Genomic DNA, 19278 nt, shown 5'->3' with positions numbered 1-19278 from the left:
ATCTCGTGGTAGCAAACGACGTTAAAGGCTGCATCGTTAAAGGAAGCTCCTGTTACAGCAGATGATGCATCGTCAAAGAGTGAGCCAGAACGTTTAGGACGGTATATTGTGAGGAGCTCCTATTAAAGCAGATGAGTTTACTCCTTAGAGCAAAAATGATGATGATTTTAACCCTTTCTGTCGGGAGGACATTTTTTGTCCTTTACTTAAAACGTTGTTTCATGGCGCTAATGGCGGAAAAGGGTACTTAAATCTTTGCAAACAAATTAGACTCCGATGCTAAGTGATGTTGACACACACGAAAAAACGAGCCCCACATGGTGCTCATTCAGACCCCGAGAACACTCACCTTTGTATTTCGGGGAAAACATATAACCTGTTTCGATCAAACACACCTTAGAATTGCATCTAGTTGAGCATCAAAAGAAGTCGACTTCAGGTGTTGAATTACCCGAGGTGACCCAGATCCAACTCCGTAGACAACATGTGATTTGAAAATGCAAAAATGCAAATCCACCGATTAGGGATGCAAATGAGTCTGATCCAGATGGGTTTTTGGCAATTTTTAGCTGTTCCGAATCCTAACTGTTGGCATCGTACCACCCATACATATGGGCAGCTGATCTAGACATCATTTTGAATGGATATCCAGTTCGTACAGCTCAATAGTTAATTGTGCGATCCATGATGGTGTCTGATCCGAGCGGCGAGCTGCAAAATTTTTTTTGAAATGTAAGCTGCGGTTAATCAGACCCCTACCAGTTATACAACCATACCATTGAGTTTTGAACCTGCACGTCCCAACACAAGGCGACATATCCAAGCTGCTACTACCAGAAAAGCGGAGCCCCGTTGGGGTGGTCCGATGCAATTGTTGTAGAAGCGAGGGATAATTCTAAAATTCCAACTTTTGAGTGGTGTTCCTGAAATTATGCTATCGTGGAAAGAAAGAAATTCCGACCGACGAAATAGAGCCGTGGTGGGTGCCGGGGGAGGGAGGTTTCGTGATTCCTCCATTTTCTTAACAAATATCAGGAAAGACGAGTAAGTTTTGAGTATTACAATATAACTGGTAAGCTATAAAATGAAAAAATCGAGTGGCGTGCAGAAGATTGTATCAAGGATACGAACAAAGCCAACAGGGGTCATTTAGTAAATTTGCAAAACTCAGGTCTGCATCCGTTCACGAATTCATGCCCTTTGATGAAGAACCGGTCTCCATTTGTCACTGACTATGACGAAACTACCCCTCAAAGCCGGTGCCGACCTTCTCAAGTCAAATCCCTATCCCGTCCTTGACTCGAGAGAGAGGGAGGCGATTCTCGTAATTTGGTTCCCGTCGCTCAACGAAGAAGCACAAACGAAAGCACAAACAGGAGGGCGCGGGGAGCCACGTCAGTAGCCGAGAGTGTGAGGGCCGCCAATCAGAGCTAGTCATGGGGATCGATGACATGGCAATAAAAGTTTTTCATATCCCGCCTAAATCCGGATTTGATCGGGCTCTGTGATTTCAGTTTTAATTCCTCTACTTTTTATCTGCGCCCTTCCTCCGCCTCACTCTTTGCGCTCAACGATCTCGTTCTTTCTCCATCGTTCCCTTCTCTATCTTCTACGGTACGCTACTCTTTTTTCTATTTTTTTCCCTTTTTCTATGCCTGGTTCTGTTTAGGCTGATCCAGTTTTTCCGATCCGATCTGGTTTTTCAGGCAGCGTTTCCGATGAAAGGAGGAAAATCGAAGGCCGATACGGCCAAAAAAGCCGATAACAAGTGAGTTTCTCTTTTCTTTTTATGCTTATTATTTTTTCTTGCGGAGTTTGCTTTTTTATGAGCTTTGAATCATCTGGACTCGTCTTTAGGATTTCGGAGGGGTTCCGTTTTGCTAGGGTTTTGACTTTTTTGGGTTTTCTGGCCGGGAAACGTTCGGTCTTAGGCTAGGAACGAAGAGGAAGGCCTCCGGGAGTGACAGAGTTAGTAAGAAACCGGCGACGTCTAAAGGGAAGGATCCGAACAAGCCGAAGAGGCCTCCCAGCGCCTTCTTCGTTTTTATGTGAGCCTTTCCCCTTTATTCTTCTGATTTTCCTTTTTTTCGTTTTATTTAATTTCTTTCGATGGAAATGATTTTCTGATGATGTCTCTTATATATCTACACAGGGAAGAGTTTAGGAAGCAATTCAAGGAGAAGAATCCTAATAACAAATCCGTTGCAACTGTAAGTTTCAGAGATCTGTATACCTCTTTGTTATGTTTTTTTATTCCTTGATATTTTCAATTGTTCGATTTCCCTTTTTTGTTTTTGTATTAATTCTTTCTTTTTCTTATGTTAGGTCGGAAAGGCAGCTGGCGATAAATGGAAAACGATGTCTGAATCTGTGAGTATCGGGGGATCAAAACGTCTCCTCCCTTCAGAATCGTTAGCGGACAAATCCTGTGATTACTCATTTTAGTTATTAAATTATAGGACAAAGCACCCTATGTGGCCAAGGCGGCCAAGAGGAAGACAGAATATGAAAAGACTCTGGCAGCCTACAATAAGAAGCAGGTGCGTGATGCGGAAATCAAATTGGGCAATATAGACAGCTTTTCACGTTGGCTTGTTAACTAAGTTATTGATCGATAATATTTAGGCTGGTGGTTCGGATGATCACGATGAAGAGGAGTCTGACAAGTCTAGGTCTGAGGTTAATGACGACGACGAAGATAGCGATGAGGTAGTGAGATTGCTTCTAATCTCACCCTTTCTGTAACTGATTATGAAATTTCCCCTGTTTTTTTGCCCGTTTGTTATGCCGTGTAATTCTCTATTTCCCTTCGCTGTTTTGTTGCTCTTATATTTGTGCCTAATTGACCTATTCATTGCTTCAGGAGGAAGACGACGACTGAAGTATGGGTAGAAGGATGAAAGCGTCGTGAAATTGGCAGTGAAAAGATGACGCTGTGTAGTTTTACCCACAGTCTAGTTATTTTTGTGGGGGTCGATCGCATCGGAAGGAAATGCTCAAAGCTTTTTGCTTTCCTCTTCGATCTATCCTCTTTTGGCCTCCTGGCTTTCTGTTCGTTCTGATTTTAGGCGATGCATACAATTCCATGCCCCCTCTCCTCCCCCTCTCTTTACTGATCGCCTGACATCCCTTTAGTTGTCTCTTCTGTAACTAGCAAATTTTAATTCAAGTTGAAATCCAGCTTTAATATCTTGTTGCTGGGATTATGCGTTGGATTTCTGTCGTTTGCGAGTGGTTTCACTCCTTGGGTCTTGCGCGCATCGTCGGTCGGCATCCGATCCTCCCTTTTCCTTTATTAAATCGCAAGGGCACTGAGATAAATGCAAGCGAGATATTTGTTTTAGGTTGGCCTACTACCGCTCACGTTAACGTCTACCTATCTGGATGGGCGTGACCACTTCTATTGATTTTTTTTTCTGTTTGATAACCATTATTGGCTTTTGCCGAACGTCTATTTTACCCATCGATTGTTGAAACGGTGCGACACGGCTGCACGTTTGCTCACCGTGATTTTCTTTATTTTTTTGATATCACGAGTGCTTATTCTTAGGTGAATGCTATCTATCGGCGACTCGTTTGGTTTGGAATCATCTTCGATTCGTTTCTGGCGATGTGACACGTTATGCGAGGGTGTGTCTATTGGGCGGCCGGGCATCATTAAAGGTCAACGGTACCAAAGCAACTAATGGGCCGAGTCCAGCCCGGCCTGGCCCAATTAGGGATGGCAGTGGGGCGGGGCGGGGGACAAGGTTTCCACCCCCGCCCTGCCTCCGTGGCGGGGGTGGATTTTATCCTCCACCCCGCCTTCATCCCTGTTTCATGTCCTCCACCCCGTCCCCGAGCCGGTCGGTACTGGTCGGGTCTTAAACACGCTTATTTTTTATTAGATCTGGATGTACAGGTTAATGGTTTGAGATATAAACTAGGTTGGACACAAATGGATCTGTCTAATTTGATTTGGGTTTGGGTTGAAGACTGAGAACGAAGTATCTCTTATAATCACAATTAATAGTTCGATCTTATATTAATTTCAATAGGAAAATGTGTGTTTGAGGAAGGTGCTTAATGGGAGATACATGCAAAAGTTTCAGGCAAGAGAGTCTCATCAACAAGTAGTCATTCTGAAATGTAGCAGAAGGCTACTGTTTTGGGCCAAATACTTTTGCAACAAAACCAAAAGGATTTTAAAATACATATTCATGTATCAAAACATATAAATCCAAAAATAGGGTTTGTATTACATACCTCTTTGAAGTGGAAGCCTAGAAGGCCATACCATCTTCTTTCTTTTTACTAGGAAAGTCTTTTTCTCCTTGAGGTCTCCCTCAAGCACACACAAGTCTCGAGAAATTGGGGAGGAGGGGGGTTTCAAAACCAACCCCTCCTCAAATGGTGGGTCGGGATTGGATCACAGCCATCATGGGTGGACCCGGTACCCAACCCAATAATATACATTTGAATCTACTAAGCACATGATACACACAACCAAAGAAATCCTTTGTTCAGAAAAGTTTTGACAGTATCTTAGTTATGCTCAAGTATGCTCGCCGCCATTTCTAATTGCTTCATTGGCTGGTGGTCTGGACTGTTGGTTACTTGTTGGATGTCTTGCTACCACTTAAAACCACTCTCACAATGCTGAGTTAATTATTGATCTATTAATTCAAATAGTTGTAAGGATTCTCTTCTAAGTTCCTACCAATGTCTACGTTGGTAGTGCCTCACTTCTTGGCAGGGGTGGGCATCGGGCCGGCCTCGTCATTAATGGCCCAGCCCGTTTACTAATGTGTCTGGTCTAGCCCGGTTTGGGGCAATCATAAACTGCAGAAATGTTTGACCGAAATTATGGGTTAATGAGAGAATATTACTCAGATATGCTCTTGAATAGACCCAATATTTAGTCTACAAATTAGACTTGAATCCAATCCACTGTAGGTGCAAACATGACTGAAATTATGGGTACATGTCGGGTCTTGAACACACTTATTTTATATCAGATCTGGATGTACAGGTTAATGGATTCAGATATAAACCAGGTTGGATACAAATGGATCTGTCTAATTTGATTTGGGTTTGGGTTGAAGACCGAGAACGATTGGTTTCCATATCTCTTATAATCACAATTAATAGTTTGATCTTATATCAATTTCAATAGGAAAATGCATGTTTGCAAACACATTAAGGAAGGTGCTTAATGGGAGATACATGCAAAAGTTTCAGGCAAGAGAATCTCATCAACAAGTAGTCATTCTGAAATGTAGCAGAAGGCTACTGTTTTGGGCCAAATACTTTTGCAACAAAACCAATGTATATGAAGGATTTTAAAATACATATTCATGTATCAAAACATATAAATCCAAGAATAGGGTTTGTATTACATACCTCTTTGAAGTGGAAGCGTAGAAGCGGATCGTTGATGTTACTTTTGCTCAACGGATGTGTGCCCTCACTTGGAGTCTACGGCGAATCCACGAGTCCAAGTGCCCCACTATGTTCAATCACCGTAAAGATGCCTCACCCTCTTCTTCTTCTTTCTTTTTACTTGCAAAGTCTTTTTCTCTTCTCTGTTGAGGTCTCTCTCAAGCACATGCACAGTGTATTCACAACTCAGTTCTGTTTCTTCTCTCCTTCTCTTCATGTAAAATGAGCGATTGGAGAAGATGGGGAGGTGGGCGGTTTCAAAACCGCCCCCTCCTCAAATGGTGGGCCGGGTTCGGATCTCGCCCATCATGGGCGGACTCAGTACCCAACCCAACAATATACATTGGAATCTACGCACATGATAGGACACAACCAAAGAAACATCATCCTTTGTTCAGAAAAGTTTTGAGAGTATCTTAGTTATGCTCAAGTATGCCGGCCGCCATTTCTAATTGCTTCATGGGCTAGTGCTCTGGACTATTGGTTACTTGATGAATGTCTTGCATGTTGAAGGAAGGTGATTGAGAAAAATTTCCAGAAAACCTAATTCCTAATTAGTGTAACTAATTAGATAAATAGTAACAATTAACAAATAACAAGTTTTTATTTTTTAAAAGTTTTATATTATTAAAAAAATAATAAATAACTCAGGCCCATCGAGCCCGAGCCCAGCCCATAGTGGGCTGGGTTAGCTTGGCCCGCCCAGCCCGTTGCCCACCCCAACTTGGCAAGATATTCCACGTTCCATTCAGCTATAATGCAGCATGCATTGCATTGCTGATAATCGTCTCCATAGCTTTCACTGGAAAACAACTCATAAGTTAGATTTTATATGTATACAGGTTTTTAAGAGCTGCTTAATATATATATACAAAGTAAGTGGTAGTTATGACTTTTCTTGCCTACTTGGCTTTTGAAGTTTTTTTCCTTAAATCTGACCATAACATGCTTGATTTTGTTGGAATGGACTCTTGGATCGTCTTATTTTGGTATGTAGGTAGGTTTTTATAGGTTTAAAATCGATGGTCTAAGATCTACATAAATATTTTAGAAAATCATATTTTTTTAAAGGTTTAAAAATATTCAAGGCTTAAAAATCAACTGTCTAAGAATTAGATAAATAAAATTTATATAAATATACAAGGTCTAAGAAAATATGATCCAAGTATCGTTTCCTGGCATATCAGCCCTCACAATTGTCTACGGCACAATCACTGGTCCTCAAAAATTCTCTTTTGGTCAAAACCTTACCGCCTTGCGGAGCATATCTCCATATCGTGGTGCATTTCAACTGGGCAATTTCAACAGACTACTGCACCAAGACGAATGCAACCAGCTGGTCAAAGCCCGAAGCAGGTAATATGTCCCGCCCCCCCATGCAGACACGTCTCGGGGGTTCTAATGAGCGCCACATATATAAACACGTGGGGCTCGTATCCCCCGTGTGTCAGCATCACTTAGCATCAGAGTTCGGTGCAGTTGAAAAGACTTAAGTACCCTTTCTCGCCTTTCCTGCCATGAAAAGATGGTTCGAGAAAAGAATAAAAATGTTCTCCATCCAGAAAATGGAGGATGCCATGAAACGATGATTCGAGAAAAGGAACAAAATGTCTTCCATTCATCACTCTGTTAATGAAATAGACCGAATTAGATGGGCCTATCTGAAGGCGGGACCTTTTCAACCACAGCTTGCATAATACCCAAGTAGACAATATGGTAAACAAGTGCGTCGATGTCAAGAACATTGGAGAGATAAGTTTGATTGGCTAAAGTATTCTTCGACAGAAAATAAAGCATATTGTTTTTATTGCTTTTCTTTTCTTGATAATAGCTCTTCAAATCTCTCAGCATTGGCAACAATTGGGTTTAATAATTGGAAGAGGGTTAGTCAAGGAGAAATATGTGCTTTTCTTACCCATGTTGTTTCTTCACCGTCTTTATATCATAATGTATGTGTAAGAAATGCAGAGATTTCGATGAGACCGGGTCATCACATTAACACAGTGATGAATGTTGTATTCCAAGAGGAACGTCGAAAAACTCGTTTAAGAGTAAGAATCTCAATGTTAGCTCTTCAGTGATTAGCGCTCTAAGGTTGCACATTTAGGGGCCATGATGAATCTTTATCTTCATTGAATCGTAGAAATTTTATTGAACTGGTTGATTATTCTGGAAAAATGAATGCATGTGTTGGTAAAGTTGTTTTGGCTAATGCTCCAAGAAATGCCACATACACTTCTCCAGATATCCAGAGGGAGATTTTGCACATTATGACAAATCGAGTATAAGGTATGATTCGTAATGAAGTTAGAGATGCACCGTATTGTATCATTGTTTATGAAGCACGAGATGCATTTAAACGAGAACAAATGTGCATTGTATTGAGTTTTGTCAATGAAGAGGGAATTTTAAGAGAACGATTTTTTGTAATTAAAAGTGTTAGTGATACTACCTCGTTGAATCTGAAGAATCAAATTTCTGATATTCTTAGTAGTCACAACCTTCAAATTTAGAATATGCGAGGACAATGGTACGATGATGCTAGTAATATGCGGGGTGCTTGGAATAGGCTCCAAGCTTTATTTCTGAAGGATTGTCCGTATGCATATTATGTTTATTGTTTTGCGTATTGTTTGTAATTAACACTAGTTTCTGCACCTAAGGATATTCATGACATTTGGAAATTCTTTTCTTATTTGGATAATGTTGTTAACATTATTACTTCTTCGCCTAAGCGTGTTGGTGAGTTGAAAGTTGCACATAGAAAATAAATTGAGTATTTGTTAGAAATTGGGGAACGATCAATAGGAAGTGGGGCTAATCAGATTGAGAACTTGCATAGAGATAACGCTACTCGTTGGAGTTCTCATTATGAATCTGCAAAGAGCTTGATGGATATGTACGTTGCAACATGTAAAGTATTTGAGTGTCTGATTGAAAATTCTTCAAGCGCTAGATCTCAGGTTGAAGTTGATGGTACATACACTTGCATTACAAGTTTCAAATTTGTATTTGTTTTGCATTTGATGGATCAAATATTTGCAGTTACTGAAATTCTATGTCAGGCCCTTCAGAAGAAAAATCAAGATATCTTGACTGCTATGAGATTTGTCTACACTACAAAGACTGTGCTTCAAGCTTTGAGAGAAGATGGTTGAGAAGAATTCCTTCAAGAGGCAACATCATTTTGTTCAACAAATGATATTTGCCTACCTGACTTCAGTTGTTCATATATGGTTGGTCGATCCCGTGGTCATGAGTATCCCTCAGTTGAGCATCACTATCATTTTGATGTTTTTGATAAAGCTATATATTTCTTGTTGGTGGAGTTAAATACTAGATTTAATGACACATCGATCAGTCGAACTTATTTCTCTCAGTGCGACATTGGATCCTAGAAACTCATTTGAATCCTTTAATATAGTTGATATTTGCAAGCTTGCAGAGAAGTTCTATCCTCAAGATTTTACACCAGAAGATATATTTTACTTGAAAGCAGAGTTACAACATTATCAGATTGTGTTTTATTCTTCATTCTTGGTACTACAGTTTTTTTTAAAGGAAAAAATGTTCTTAAGATCAGTGATGGTTGTGCGGGCTTTGCCGGCCGTACTTACTATCATTGTCTGATAACATAAAACTTTGTGAGCTTATCCCTTACCCTCAAGAAGTTGCCAAGCTTCCACTTGCATGAAAGATGATGTTCATAAGATTTTTAACCTTGATGGTCTTAAAAAAAAGGTATTTGGGAATGAGGATGGTCAATCAATGCATCTTTATAAGTGAACTAAGTGGTAGTTGAAAACACTACAAGAGTGATACATTTATAAATTATCACCTCTCAATGGTGATAGTTGATTTAAGGATTTGGGGGTGTTGCCAACACCCTCAAAGTTTTAAAGTTTATATAAATGGTTACTGTTTAAAGTATTGTTCAACTCAAAGATATCCAAATTGAACTAAATATTTTACCTTATTACACGATTTCAAATGTTTTTTTGTAAATTAGTTTTATTTTCTAAATGTCTGTTTTGCACAAGCCATGCTCTTTAAATTATTAATTCAAAATGAACCAAACAATTAATGAATGGTAAATAGTAATTTATTGCATAATTGTTGTGCTTTTTAAAATAAATGTGAATGATAATAATTGCAAATAATTTTTCAAGGACAACCATGGACAAGGATACTGATACAAAATAATAATTTTTTTTGAGTTTTGTTAGCTTTATGTATTGAAAACTCTTGTAAGTATTATCCAACCTAGATTTTGGGGTTGTATTGAAATTTGGAAAACAATTGACTTTTAACACATTAAGTTGCACAAATACTCTAAAAATGTTCATTTTTATTGTTTATGAAAATTTTGTTAGAGTTAATTTAATATCCATTATCATAAAATGAACGGCTTACAATGTGTTAGAACTTGGTATGGATCAAGTTTGGTCATTGAGTCTTACATATGAAACTCATAAATCAAAGATGAATCCAAGATTGGATTTGAAATATGAATTTATGTATTGAATTCATAGTAGAACAAGAATCCAATGACCCATCTAAGTAGTGGGTCAATGAGTTATGAACTACTAAGATAGTGGTGGACTCCACATCATATTGGCAGTCCGTTTATGAATCTAATGAAATAGTTATGATTGAGTAACGACTACCCATAGAAAGATAAATAACCCAACCCCTGCTTCGGCAAATTGTTAGCTCAATAATTGCATCGAGAAAATCCCTTCAAAAGCATGCCATTAATTACAACCCAATTTTCTTCTTCTCTTTCACTCGGAGCTCACCCTCACTAAGCATACCAGTGTTCAAAATCCCACACAATGTCACTCATAGGACATAACCAAGGTTGTGAGAATGTCAACTTACCATTTTATTAGTTGTAGTGGGCCGTGAAATGACCTTCCTTCACCAACCAACCCAGCTTTTTAACAACTACCGTTAGCCTTTGGCCGATTGGCCTCAACTTCAGTACTCTTTTTTAATGACCACATGAAGATGTGAAAGTCAGGCATTACAATTAAGGCACGTGTAGCACAAAACTAGTCCCATCACAACATAAAAATTTTATATTTATTGTCATGTAAACATATAAATCGTATAAAAAAATGAACATAATCCTTAATTCGAATGAATATATTGATATACATATCTACATAGAGAGGATAAAAGATGAACTATTAATAATTGTTTGCTATTGTTTCAAAATAGAATAACTCTTTTTGGGGGTAATTTCTTAATTGAAACCTTTGAACATAATTCAATAATGCATTTATGTTTGTTTTTTTTCTTTTTTACAAATGATCTGAAGCTTTGTTATGGTTAATGAAAGAAAACTCAAGGACAAACATGGCATTAAATGCACAATAAAATCTCAAATATGACATAAGAAACATCTAGGGTTCCTTAGACAATGTGGCCGCTATGCAATTACAACTTATCTTTCCTCAAATGAGGATCGGCTCTATGTGTCTAAGTCACTTTTTTTTCACACTTTTTCAAACTTTAACTCTCCATACTATAAGTTAAACCAAATTGCTAGGGCTTAAGGACGATGATGATTCAAATATAAACACATTTTAAGGACACAAAAAATAAAATAAATAAAGTATCAAAGGAGGAAGATATCAAATTAATGTCCACTTAATTCATAAGCCTGATAAACCGGACTCACATATAGAGATTGAGAAAGTAATCATGTAATGTTGAGCCCAATAATCATGTAATGTTGAGCCCAAAATCTATGTTAACATTGCAAAATTTTGTAAAACCAATGAGATATGTTTTTTTTTATGAATGGTATGTACACCCCAAAAAACCTTGCAAGACAGCACTAATTACAAGAAAATATTAAGACTACTAAGCAAAGAGACTTGAATGAGCAAGTTTTTTTTTAGTACTTCTTGATAGGATGAATTAGCACTCTTGAGCCTAAATGGGTGAACATCTATGTTACCTAAATACTCTATTTTGCCCTCTGTACCTGTGTCGACACACATCGACACCTGAACACACCATTTACACTTGGTACATATAAGTTTGTATTCAATTTATAATTTATAATTATATTTCCAGTTTAATTATTGAAGGATGAAATAATAATACTTTTGTACTAACCAATATAAGTTAGTAGTTTCTTTGTCTTTCTAAAAAAAATATGGTCGCTTTTTAATTGTCATTTGAAGCATTTATTTTTTAAATCTTTTTAAGTTACCAGCTTACAAGTTTACAAGTGGCAAAAAGACTTGTCTTCAATGTGCAGCCAACGTCTTCCACCACATAGAAAGAAGAGTGACAAAAGTATAAAACAGGAAAATAACTGTCACGAGAATCCTGCGAGAAATTGTGTTTTTTATTTTTAATTTTTCACGATTTATTGGAATAAAAAGTAAATTGGAAAAATTAGAAACCAAAATATGCAAGAACCAAAATGGATAGATATAAAACTTTGCCATTTTATTTTTTCTTGCGAAATAGCTGTTATAAACGTAAAAGACACATTATTTTGATCAAAACGTTAACATCCGTTTTTTTGCTATAAGTTCAAAATATCGATGATATTAGGAGCCCTGAAACCGTAGCCCGGCAGCGGGTATGAAGAATGGATCAAACGGAGGCATCCAAGAACGGTCTGGCCGCTCCCATCGTCTTCTTTCTCCTCCTCTCTCTCGAATGCTTCACCACAATTCTGCAATATCTCAAGAGGGTACGCATCTTCCCTTCCTTCCTCCTTTCTTTTTTTTGTTTTGGTTTTATTTGCTTCCTGTTCCACATCCCATCATCCAATTCAATATCTGTTCACGTATTTTCTTGCTTATTCACATTCCAAATTGGTGGTTCCTTTCATTACACGATTCAATTGTGGTAATTGAACGGTAACATCTCCATCTGTTTTTCTCCCTAGTAGCTGTAGGCGAATGATTTTCTTTTGAGTTTTCTTTTATGGGTTTCATTGTTTAAAACAAGGGAATGAATATAAGGATCTAAACTCGATTGCAGACCATTGTTGGTTGCTGCAAATATGAACCACGAGGAATATTGTCAAGTTTGATCGCGATATCATGTTTGCGTGAATTGGGTTCTACTGAAATAAAATATGGGGGCAACTTGTTGCATTGTTTATGACTGTTATTTTTGTTAGGTGTAAGAAGGAGGGGAGAGAGAATTCAAAGGAGAAACTGGGCTGTTTTGGAGAAGGTGGTCTTGATGAGGTGGAATAGTCCCACATTGCTTGTGCTTGAGTTTTTTTTTGTGGGCTTTATAAGCCACATATGAACTCATACACTTGTTCTTGAGAACAAGAGAGTGGGATGACCACCACACGCGCGCGCGCGCGCCCGCCGTGCCGTGCCGTGCCGTGCCGTGTCGTGCCGTGCCGAGCCGAGCCGTGTCGGGCTCGGGCTCGGGTTCGGGTAATTGGCCCTTTAAGGGTCATATCCAATCACGACAAAGTACAATTTTACCCAAAGTTTCTTTGGATATTTGGATTCTATAACGGGCTATGTCACAGGGATTCGGCTAGGAGGGTGCCGCACCCGTGTCGACGCGGGTGCCGGACCGGGTGCGGTCAACTCGATCCTGGGTGCATTGACCGCACCCAGGATCATTAATGTCCATTTTTTTTAAAAAAAAAAATTGCCCAAATGGGCTTCGAAATTTTTTTAAAAAAACTTTATGCTAGTCTGTCAGCTGCTGACAGACTAGCATAAAGTAAGTTTTTCACGCACAGCTGCTGACAGCTGTCTGTCAGCTGTTGACAATAGCTGACAATTGCAAAGTTTAAAAAAAAAACCCCGCCTATTCCCCAACCCCCTTTTATATATATATATATATATATATATATATATATATATATTACTTATTACATTTTTGCCCCTGCCGCACCCCCGCACCCGGGTTTTTTGGAAGTGCCGAATCCCCGCACCCGCACCCGCGCTCGCACCCGCACCCGCACCCGCACCCGCACCCGCACCCATGTGACATAGATAACAGGTTATGGGAAATGATAACGGGTCACGACTCCTCGTATTCCGTGCCCGTTATGGATCTTCGGATTCCGTAACGGATTTCGATCTTTCGAAGTTCGTTAACGGATCACGTCTCCTCAGAATCCGTAACGGGTCCTTCCACGTTTCATAACCGTTCGTGGGTTATAAAAGCATGGTAAGGGCTGGGGTTACGGACAGGCTGAGACAGACGCATTTCTGAAGCTCTGCGATTTCCCATCTCCCCTGTTGCTCTCTCTCTCTCTTTCCTGAGTTTTCCCGAAAGGGTGTTCTGCCACATTTGGTTTGTGGAGGTTGTTTTCAAAGGACGATCCGCCGGAGTGCACCGTTCGGTTTGTCGTGGCTATTGTATCCTGGGGAAGGACGCCAGACCCTGATTTGTACTGTATGTGGGGGCGAATCTTCTCTAAGGGGAGTACTTTCGTACGCCTTAGCCTGTTACATAATCTAAACATGTTTTTGTTGTTTTCCTTATGTTCTTTGCTTCTGTTTGCTCTTATGCTGTCGTCTGGGTTTTGGTTGTTTGCGAAAACCGACATGCCTGCTCCCTGTTATTGTTTCGATCTACTGTTAATCATGATTTATATGCTGTTTTATATCATGATGTTGATTGCGAAACTGTGTGATCCTAAATATGATCCAACAGTCTTAGAGAAGATTCTAAGCATATCGTCTTCTTCTGCGTTTGTACCAAAAGTGGACATGTCCGGTATGCCGGAAAAGTTTGCCGGTCAGAATTTCAAGCGTTGGCAGCAACACATGAAAATCTGGTTCACTACGATAGGGCTGCTATCGAATATGGAAATCGACTGCCCTTCGGTTTCTGATACTGACCCTGACCCTGCTGCAGTCACTGCGGCAGTCTAGTGGAAAGAAAATGACATTATATGCCGTGGCTGCATACTGTTGGCCCTGTCCAACACATTGTTCAATGTCTACTGTTCTTCGTTTACCACTGCTAAGGGTCTATGGGATCAGCTTGACAAGAAGTACAATACCGAAGACCAAGGTCTTGAAAAGTACTCTGTTGCCAAGTTTCTTAAATATCAGATGGTAGTGGGCAAGTCGGTCACTGAGCAAGCACACGAGTTTCTGCTGTTGCTCCATAGTTTGGCTGAGGCTGAAATGAAACTTCCTGAGAAGTTTCAGGTTATGACCATCGTGGAGAAATTTCCTAAGTCTTGGGTAGACTTTGGTACGTCTTTCAAGCACCGTAGAGGGAAGATTTCCTTAGATGATCTTATGGTAGCCATTGCTATTGAAGAGGAGCATAGGAGCCAGAAACAGATCGTAATGCCAACTGAACCGCCTAAGGTGAACATGATGACCGGATCTTTTAAGGGCAAAGGACAAAAATCGAAATCTGCAATGAAAAACCAGTTTAAACCTAAGGCCAAAATCCAGAAAAAGGCAAAGAACAAATCGTGCTGGAACTGTGGGCAGGTTGGGCACTGGGCTAAGGAATGTCCTTCCAAGAAGGCCAAAGCTCATGGGACCACAGACGGAACGCCTCAAGTCAACATGGTGACTGAGGTCGTTGGGACCAGTACTGGGTATGTTTCTGTTAACCCGCAAATCTATCACGTTTATGAGCCAACTGAGTGGCTGGTTGACACTGGGGCTAATGTGCACGTTTGTGTTGATAAGTCTGTCTTTGTCTCATACCAGGCTGCTGAAGGCAGATCCGTGACTATGGGCAATTCAACGGCTGCAAAGGTGTTAGGGATTGGACGCGTGGATTTGAAGTTTCCTTCAGGACGAGTTCTATCTTTACATAGAGTGCACCATGTGCCTGTAGTTAGAAGGAACATTCTAAGTGGTTAATGTCTTGTTAGAGAGGGTTATGAATTTAACTTTAAATGTAATAAAGTTGTTATTTTACATTCTGGAACTTTTATTGGCAAGGGGTATTTAGATGATGGTTTGTTTAAACTTCGTGTTGAACATGTTTGCAGTGATAAATTAGAAAATGATGCTTCTTTTGATTCATTGTCTGATGTTGCATATAACATAGAGTCATCTGATTTGTGGCATAATAGATTAGGTCATGTGAATTTCAATTCTGTGAAACACATGATGAACTTGAAAATGATTCCCGAGCATTCCATTGATAAAACTAAGAAATGTGAAATTTGTGTACAAGCAAAACAATGTAGGAAACCATTCCATACGATTGTTAGAGATTCTGAAATATTGGATCTGGTGCATACAAATATCTGTGAATTTAATGGAGTGTTAACTAGAAATCATAAAAAGTATTTTATCACTTTTATAGATGATGACACTAAATACTGTTATGTGTATCTGCTTAAATCAAAAGATGAAGTTTTTGATAAGTTTTTTATTTTTAAGAATGAAGTAGAAACACAATCTGGTAGAAAACTTAAAAGATTGAGGTCTGATAGAGGGGGAGAATATACCTCTAATAAACTCAATGAATATTGCAAGTCTGTTGGAATAATTCATGAGTTTACTGCTCCATATTCTCCTCAATCTAATGGGATTGCTGAAAGAAATAATAGAACCCTAACTGACATGATAAATACTCTACTTGGGAGTTTTGGATTACCTACCTATATGTGGGGGGATGCTCTGAATACGACTTGCCATATTCTGAATAGAGTTCCTCAGAAGCATAAGGATAATAGCCCTTTTGAACTCTGGAGAAATAAGAAAGCTAGCTTGAAATACCTTAAAGTGTGGGGTTGCCTTGCTAAGGTACTTGTCCCAAAGCACAATAAGAAAAAGCTGGGTCCTAAAACAATAGATGCTGTCTTTTTGGGTTATGTAGAGAATAGGCCTACAAGTTCTTAGTAATTAAGTCTGAGATATCTGGCATAGATGTTAACTCTATTGTTGAGCTTCGAGAAGCTACATTCTTTGAGGATGTATTTTCCATGAAAGTTGGTGTACCTCAGAATCTTTCTTCTTTAGATATACCTTCAACTTCTGGTTCTATTCCCGAACATGTGGAAAAGATGACAAATGTGGGGGTAGAACTATCTTGTTCCCATCCTAGACCCAGTGAGTCTGAGGAAGTGGTTGAACCTAGAAGGAGCAAGAGACCACGGATTACTAAGGATTTGGGAAGTGATTTTATCACTTACCTTATCGAGGATGATCCTCCCACTTTCCGAGATGCAATGGCTTCACCTGAAGCAATGCATTGGAAAGATGCCATAAAGAGTGAAATGGACTCCATTGTCTCTAATGGTACTTGGGAACTGGTTGACCTCCCTCGTGGTAGTTCCACAATTGGGTGCAAATGGATCTTTAAGAAGAAGTTGAAACCGAATGGATCCATTGACAAGTACAAGGCGAGACTGGTTGCCAAGGGGTTCAAACAAAAGGAGAAAATAGACTATTTTGATACCTATTCTCCGGTTACCCGGATGACCACTATTAGGGTGCTTATTGCACTGGCTTCCATTTATGATTTCTCGGTCCATCAAATGGACGTGAAGACCGCTTTCTTGCATGACAATCTTGAAGAAGAGATCTATATGGATCAACCTGATGGTTATGTGGCTCCTGACAATGAAGATAAAGTTTGTAGACTTGTTAAGTCATTATATGGACTAAAATAAGCCCCTAAACAATGGCATGAGAAGTTTGATAATATTATTTTATCATTTGGCTTTGTTGTCAATGAATCTGATAAGTGTGTTTATTGCAAAGTTAAAAGTGATGGTTGTATTATTTTATGCCTGTATGTAGATGACATTCTATTGTTTGGTTCCAATATGAGAATTGTGAATGAGACAAAGTCGTTTCTTAGTAGTAAGTTTGATATGAAGGATATGGGTGTTGCAAATGTGATCTTAGGTTTAAAGCTGACTCGTTCAACTGAGAGAATAACAATTTCTCAGTCTCACTTTGTTGAGAAAGTACTTGTGAAATTTGGCTATAACCAAGGGAGATCTGTAGCAACTTCATATGACCCTTCTATCCCTCTTCATAAGAATACGACTAGTGTTCCTGTGTCTCAATTGAGGTATTCCCAGATTATTGGAAGTTTGATGTATCTTGCAAATTGCACGAGACCGGATATTTCGTTCTCCGTGACAAAATTAAGTAGATACACAAGTTGTCCAAATCGCACTCATTGGAAGGCATTGGACAAGGTACTTAGATACCTGAAAGGAACTATTTCCTTGAGTTTGCATTACAAGAGATTCCCTGCAGTTCTTGAGGGATATAGTGATGCGAGCTAGATAACCATGAACTCTGGCAGTTATGGCGTGACAGGGTATGTATTTACCTTGGGTGGCGGCGCAGTCGCCTGGAGATCAGTAAAACAGACCATCTTGTCTCAGTCTACTTTTGAGGCTGAACTCTGTGCTTTAGATGTCACAGAATTAGAAGCTGAATGGTTAAAGGGACTTCTCGAGGAACTTCCTTTAATGTGCAAGCCAATTCCTGCGATATCTGTGCATTGTGACAATATGGCCACTATTGCAAAGATTAAAAGCACAAAATATAACCAAAAGCAGATGAGACACATCCAAGTCAGAATAAAATCTGTAAGGGAACTGGTGTCTCAGTTAGTGGTTGCTGTGGACTATATTGGATCCAAAGAGAACACAGCTGATCCATTAACGAAAGGACTAGATAAGTCTTTAGTCCTGAAATCCAGAGAGGGGATGAGACTGAAACCCATCTGTAGTTCATCTGCAATAACAACCCAACCTATCTGAGTGGAGATCCCACAAAGTAGGTTCAATGTGGTAATAACAAGCTATAGGGTAAACTGGGTAGCACCTTATTTATGAGATACTATGTATCTGTGTTTGTCCCCTGTTTACTCTGGAAAGGTGCTGTAGCTGCGAGTTAAGGAAGAGTTAAAACTCTGAATGGGTTCAAAGCCTTATAGGCGAGATGTTAGCAGTGCATCTTTGGAGAAACCCACCTATGTGAGTGTGACTGTGTGGCCGCAATTTAAGGAATTGGGTTATTCCTGAAGTCACTCATGAAACAGGATTCGGGCGCATGACCTTTAACGCGCCGCCCCTAAAGATTACAACCAGAACCTTTATCGTGTTGTTGCTGATGGACACTCTTACACCAAAGGTTTAAGTTCAAGACTTCAGTTCACTTCGTTCCTGTAGGGGTAAAGTTAGTCAACTAAGGTAGTGGTTCAAACCGGAAGGTACCATTGCTGAAAGCATGATATGTCCTGTTGCAGATTGTCTCATCTTGCATCTTGGTTTCCTCCCGTTTCATTCTTTGAATTTGTGGGGGAATGTTAGGTGTAAGAAGGAAGGGAGAGAGAATTTAAAGGAGAAACTGGGCTGTTTTGGAGAAGGTGGTCTTGATGAGGTGGAATAGTCCCACATTGCTTGTGTTTGAGTTTTTTTTGTGGGCTTTATAAGCCACATATGAACTCATACACTTGTTCTTGAGAACAAGAGAGTGGGATGACCACCACACACACGCGCGCGCGTGCGCCCGCCGTGCCGTGTCGTGCCGGGCCGGGCTCGGGCTCAGGTTCGTGTAATTGGCCCTTTAAGGGTCATATCCAATCAAGACAAAGTACCTTTTTACCCAAAGTTTCTTTGGATATTTGGATCCTGTAACGGGTTATGGGAAATGATAACGGGTCACGACTCCTCGTATTCCGTGCCCGTTATGGCTCTTCGGATTCCGTAACGGATCTCGATCTTTCGAAGTCCGTTAACGGATCACATCTCCTCAGAATCCGTAACGGGTCCTTCCATGTTTCATAACTGTTCGTGGGTTATAAAAGCATGGTAAGGGCTAGGGTTACGGACAGGCTGAGACAGACGCATTTCTGAAGCTCTGCGATTTCCCATCTCCCCTGTTGCTCTCTCTCTCTCTC

General features: G+C 39.8%; 2 protein-coding genes across 2 annotated transcripts in view; both read left to right on the top strand.

The window, feature by feature from the left end:
* Positions 1-1491: 1491 nt before the first annotated feature.
* Positions 1492-3189, top strand: LOC149832605 (HMG1/2-like protein). Its single transcript, XM_090014595.1, has 8 exons — positions 1492-1614; positions 1707-1768; positions 1932-2048; positions 2153-2210; positions 2326-2370; positions 2460-2540; positions 2626-2709; positions 2864-3189. Exons 2-8 carry the CDS (start codon positions 1719-1721, stop codon positions 2879-2881), a joined length of 453 nt encoding a protein of 150 aa, XP_089870721.1. The 5' UTR covers positions 1492-1614; positions 1707-1718; the 3' UTR covers positions 2882-3189.
* An 8814-nt stretch (positions 3190-12003) lies between these two features.
* Positions 12004-19278, top strand: part of LOC149832604 (protein GET1-like) — a 63727-nt gene continuing 56452 nt past the window's right edge. Inside the window, exon 1 of the mRNA XM_090014603.1 lies at positions 12004-12139. Coding sequence (XP_089870729.1) covers positions 12035-12139 — 105 coding nt within the window. The 5' untranslated portion in view covers positions 12004-12034. The remainder of the gene's footprint in view (positions 12140-19278) is intronic.

Source organism: Nuphar pumila, chromosome 7, assembly GCF_984573655.1.
Source record: "Nuphar pumila chromosome 7, dmNupPumi1.hap1.1, whole genome shotgun sequence".
Classification (NCBI taxonomy): Eukaryota; Viridiplantae; Streptophyta; class Magnoliopsida; order Nymphaeales; family Nymphaeaceae; genus Nuphar; species Nuphar pumila.
The sequence above is the reverse complement of the archived record's forward strand: the minus strand, read 5'-3'. Positions and strand labels throughout refer to the sequence as shown.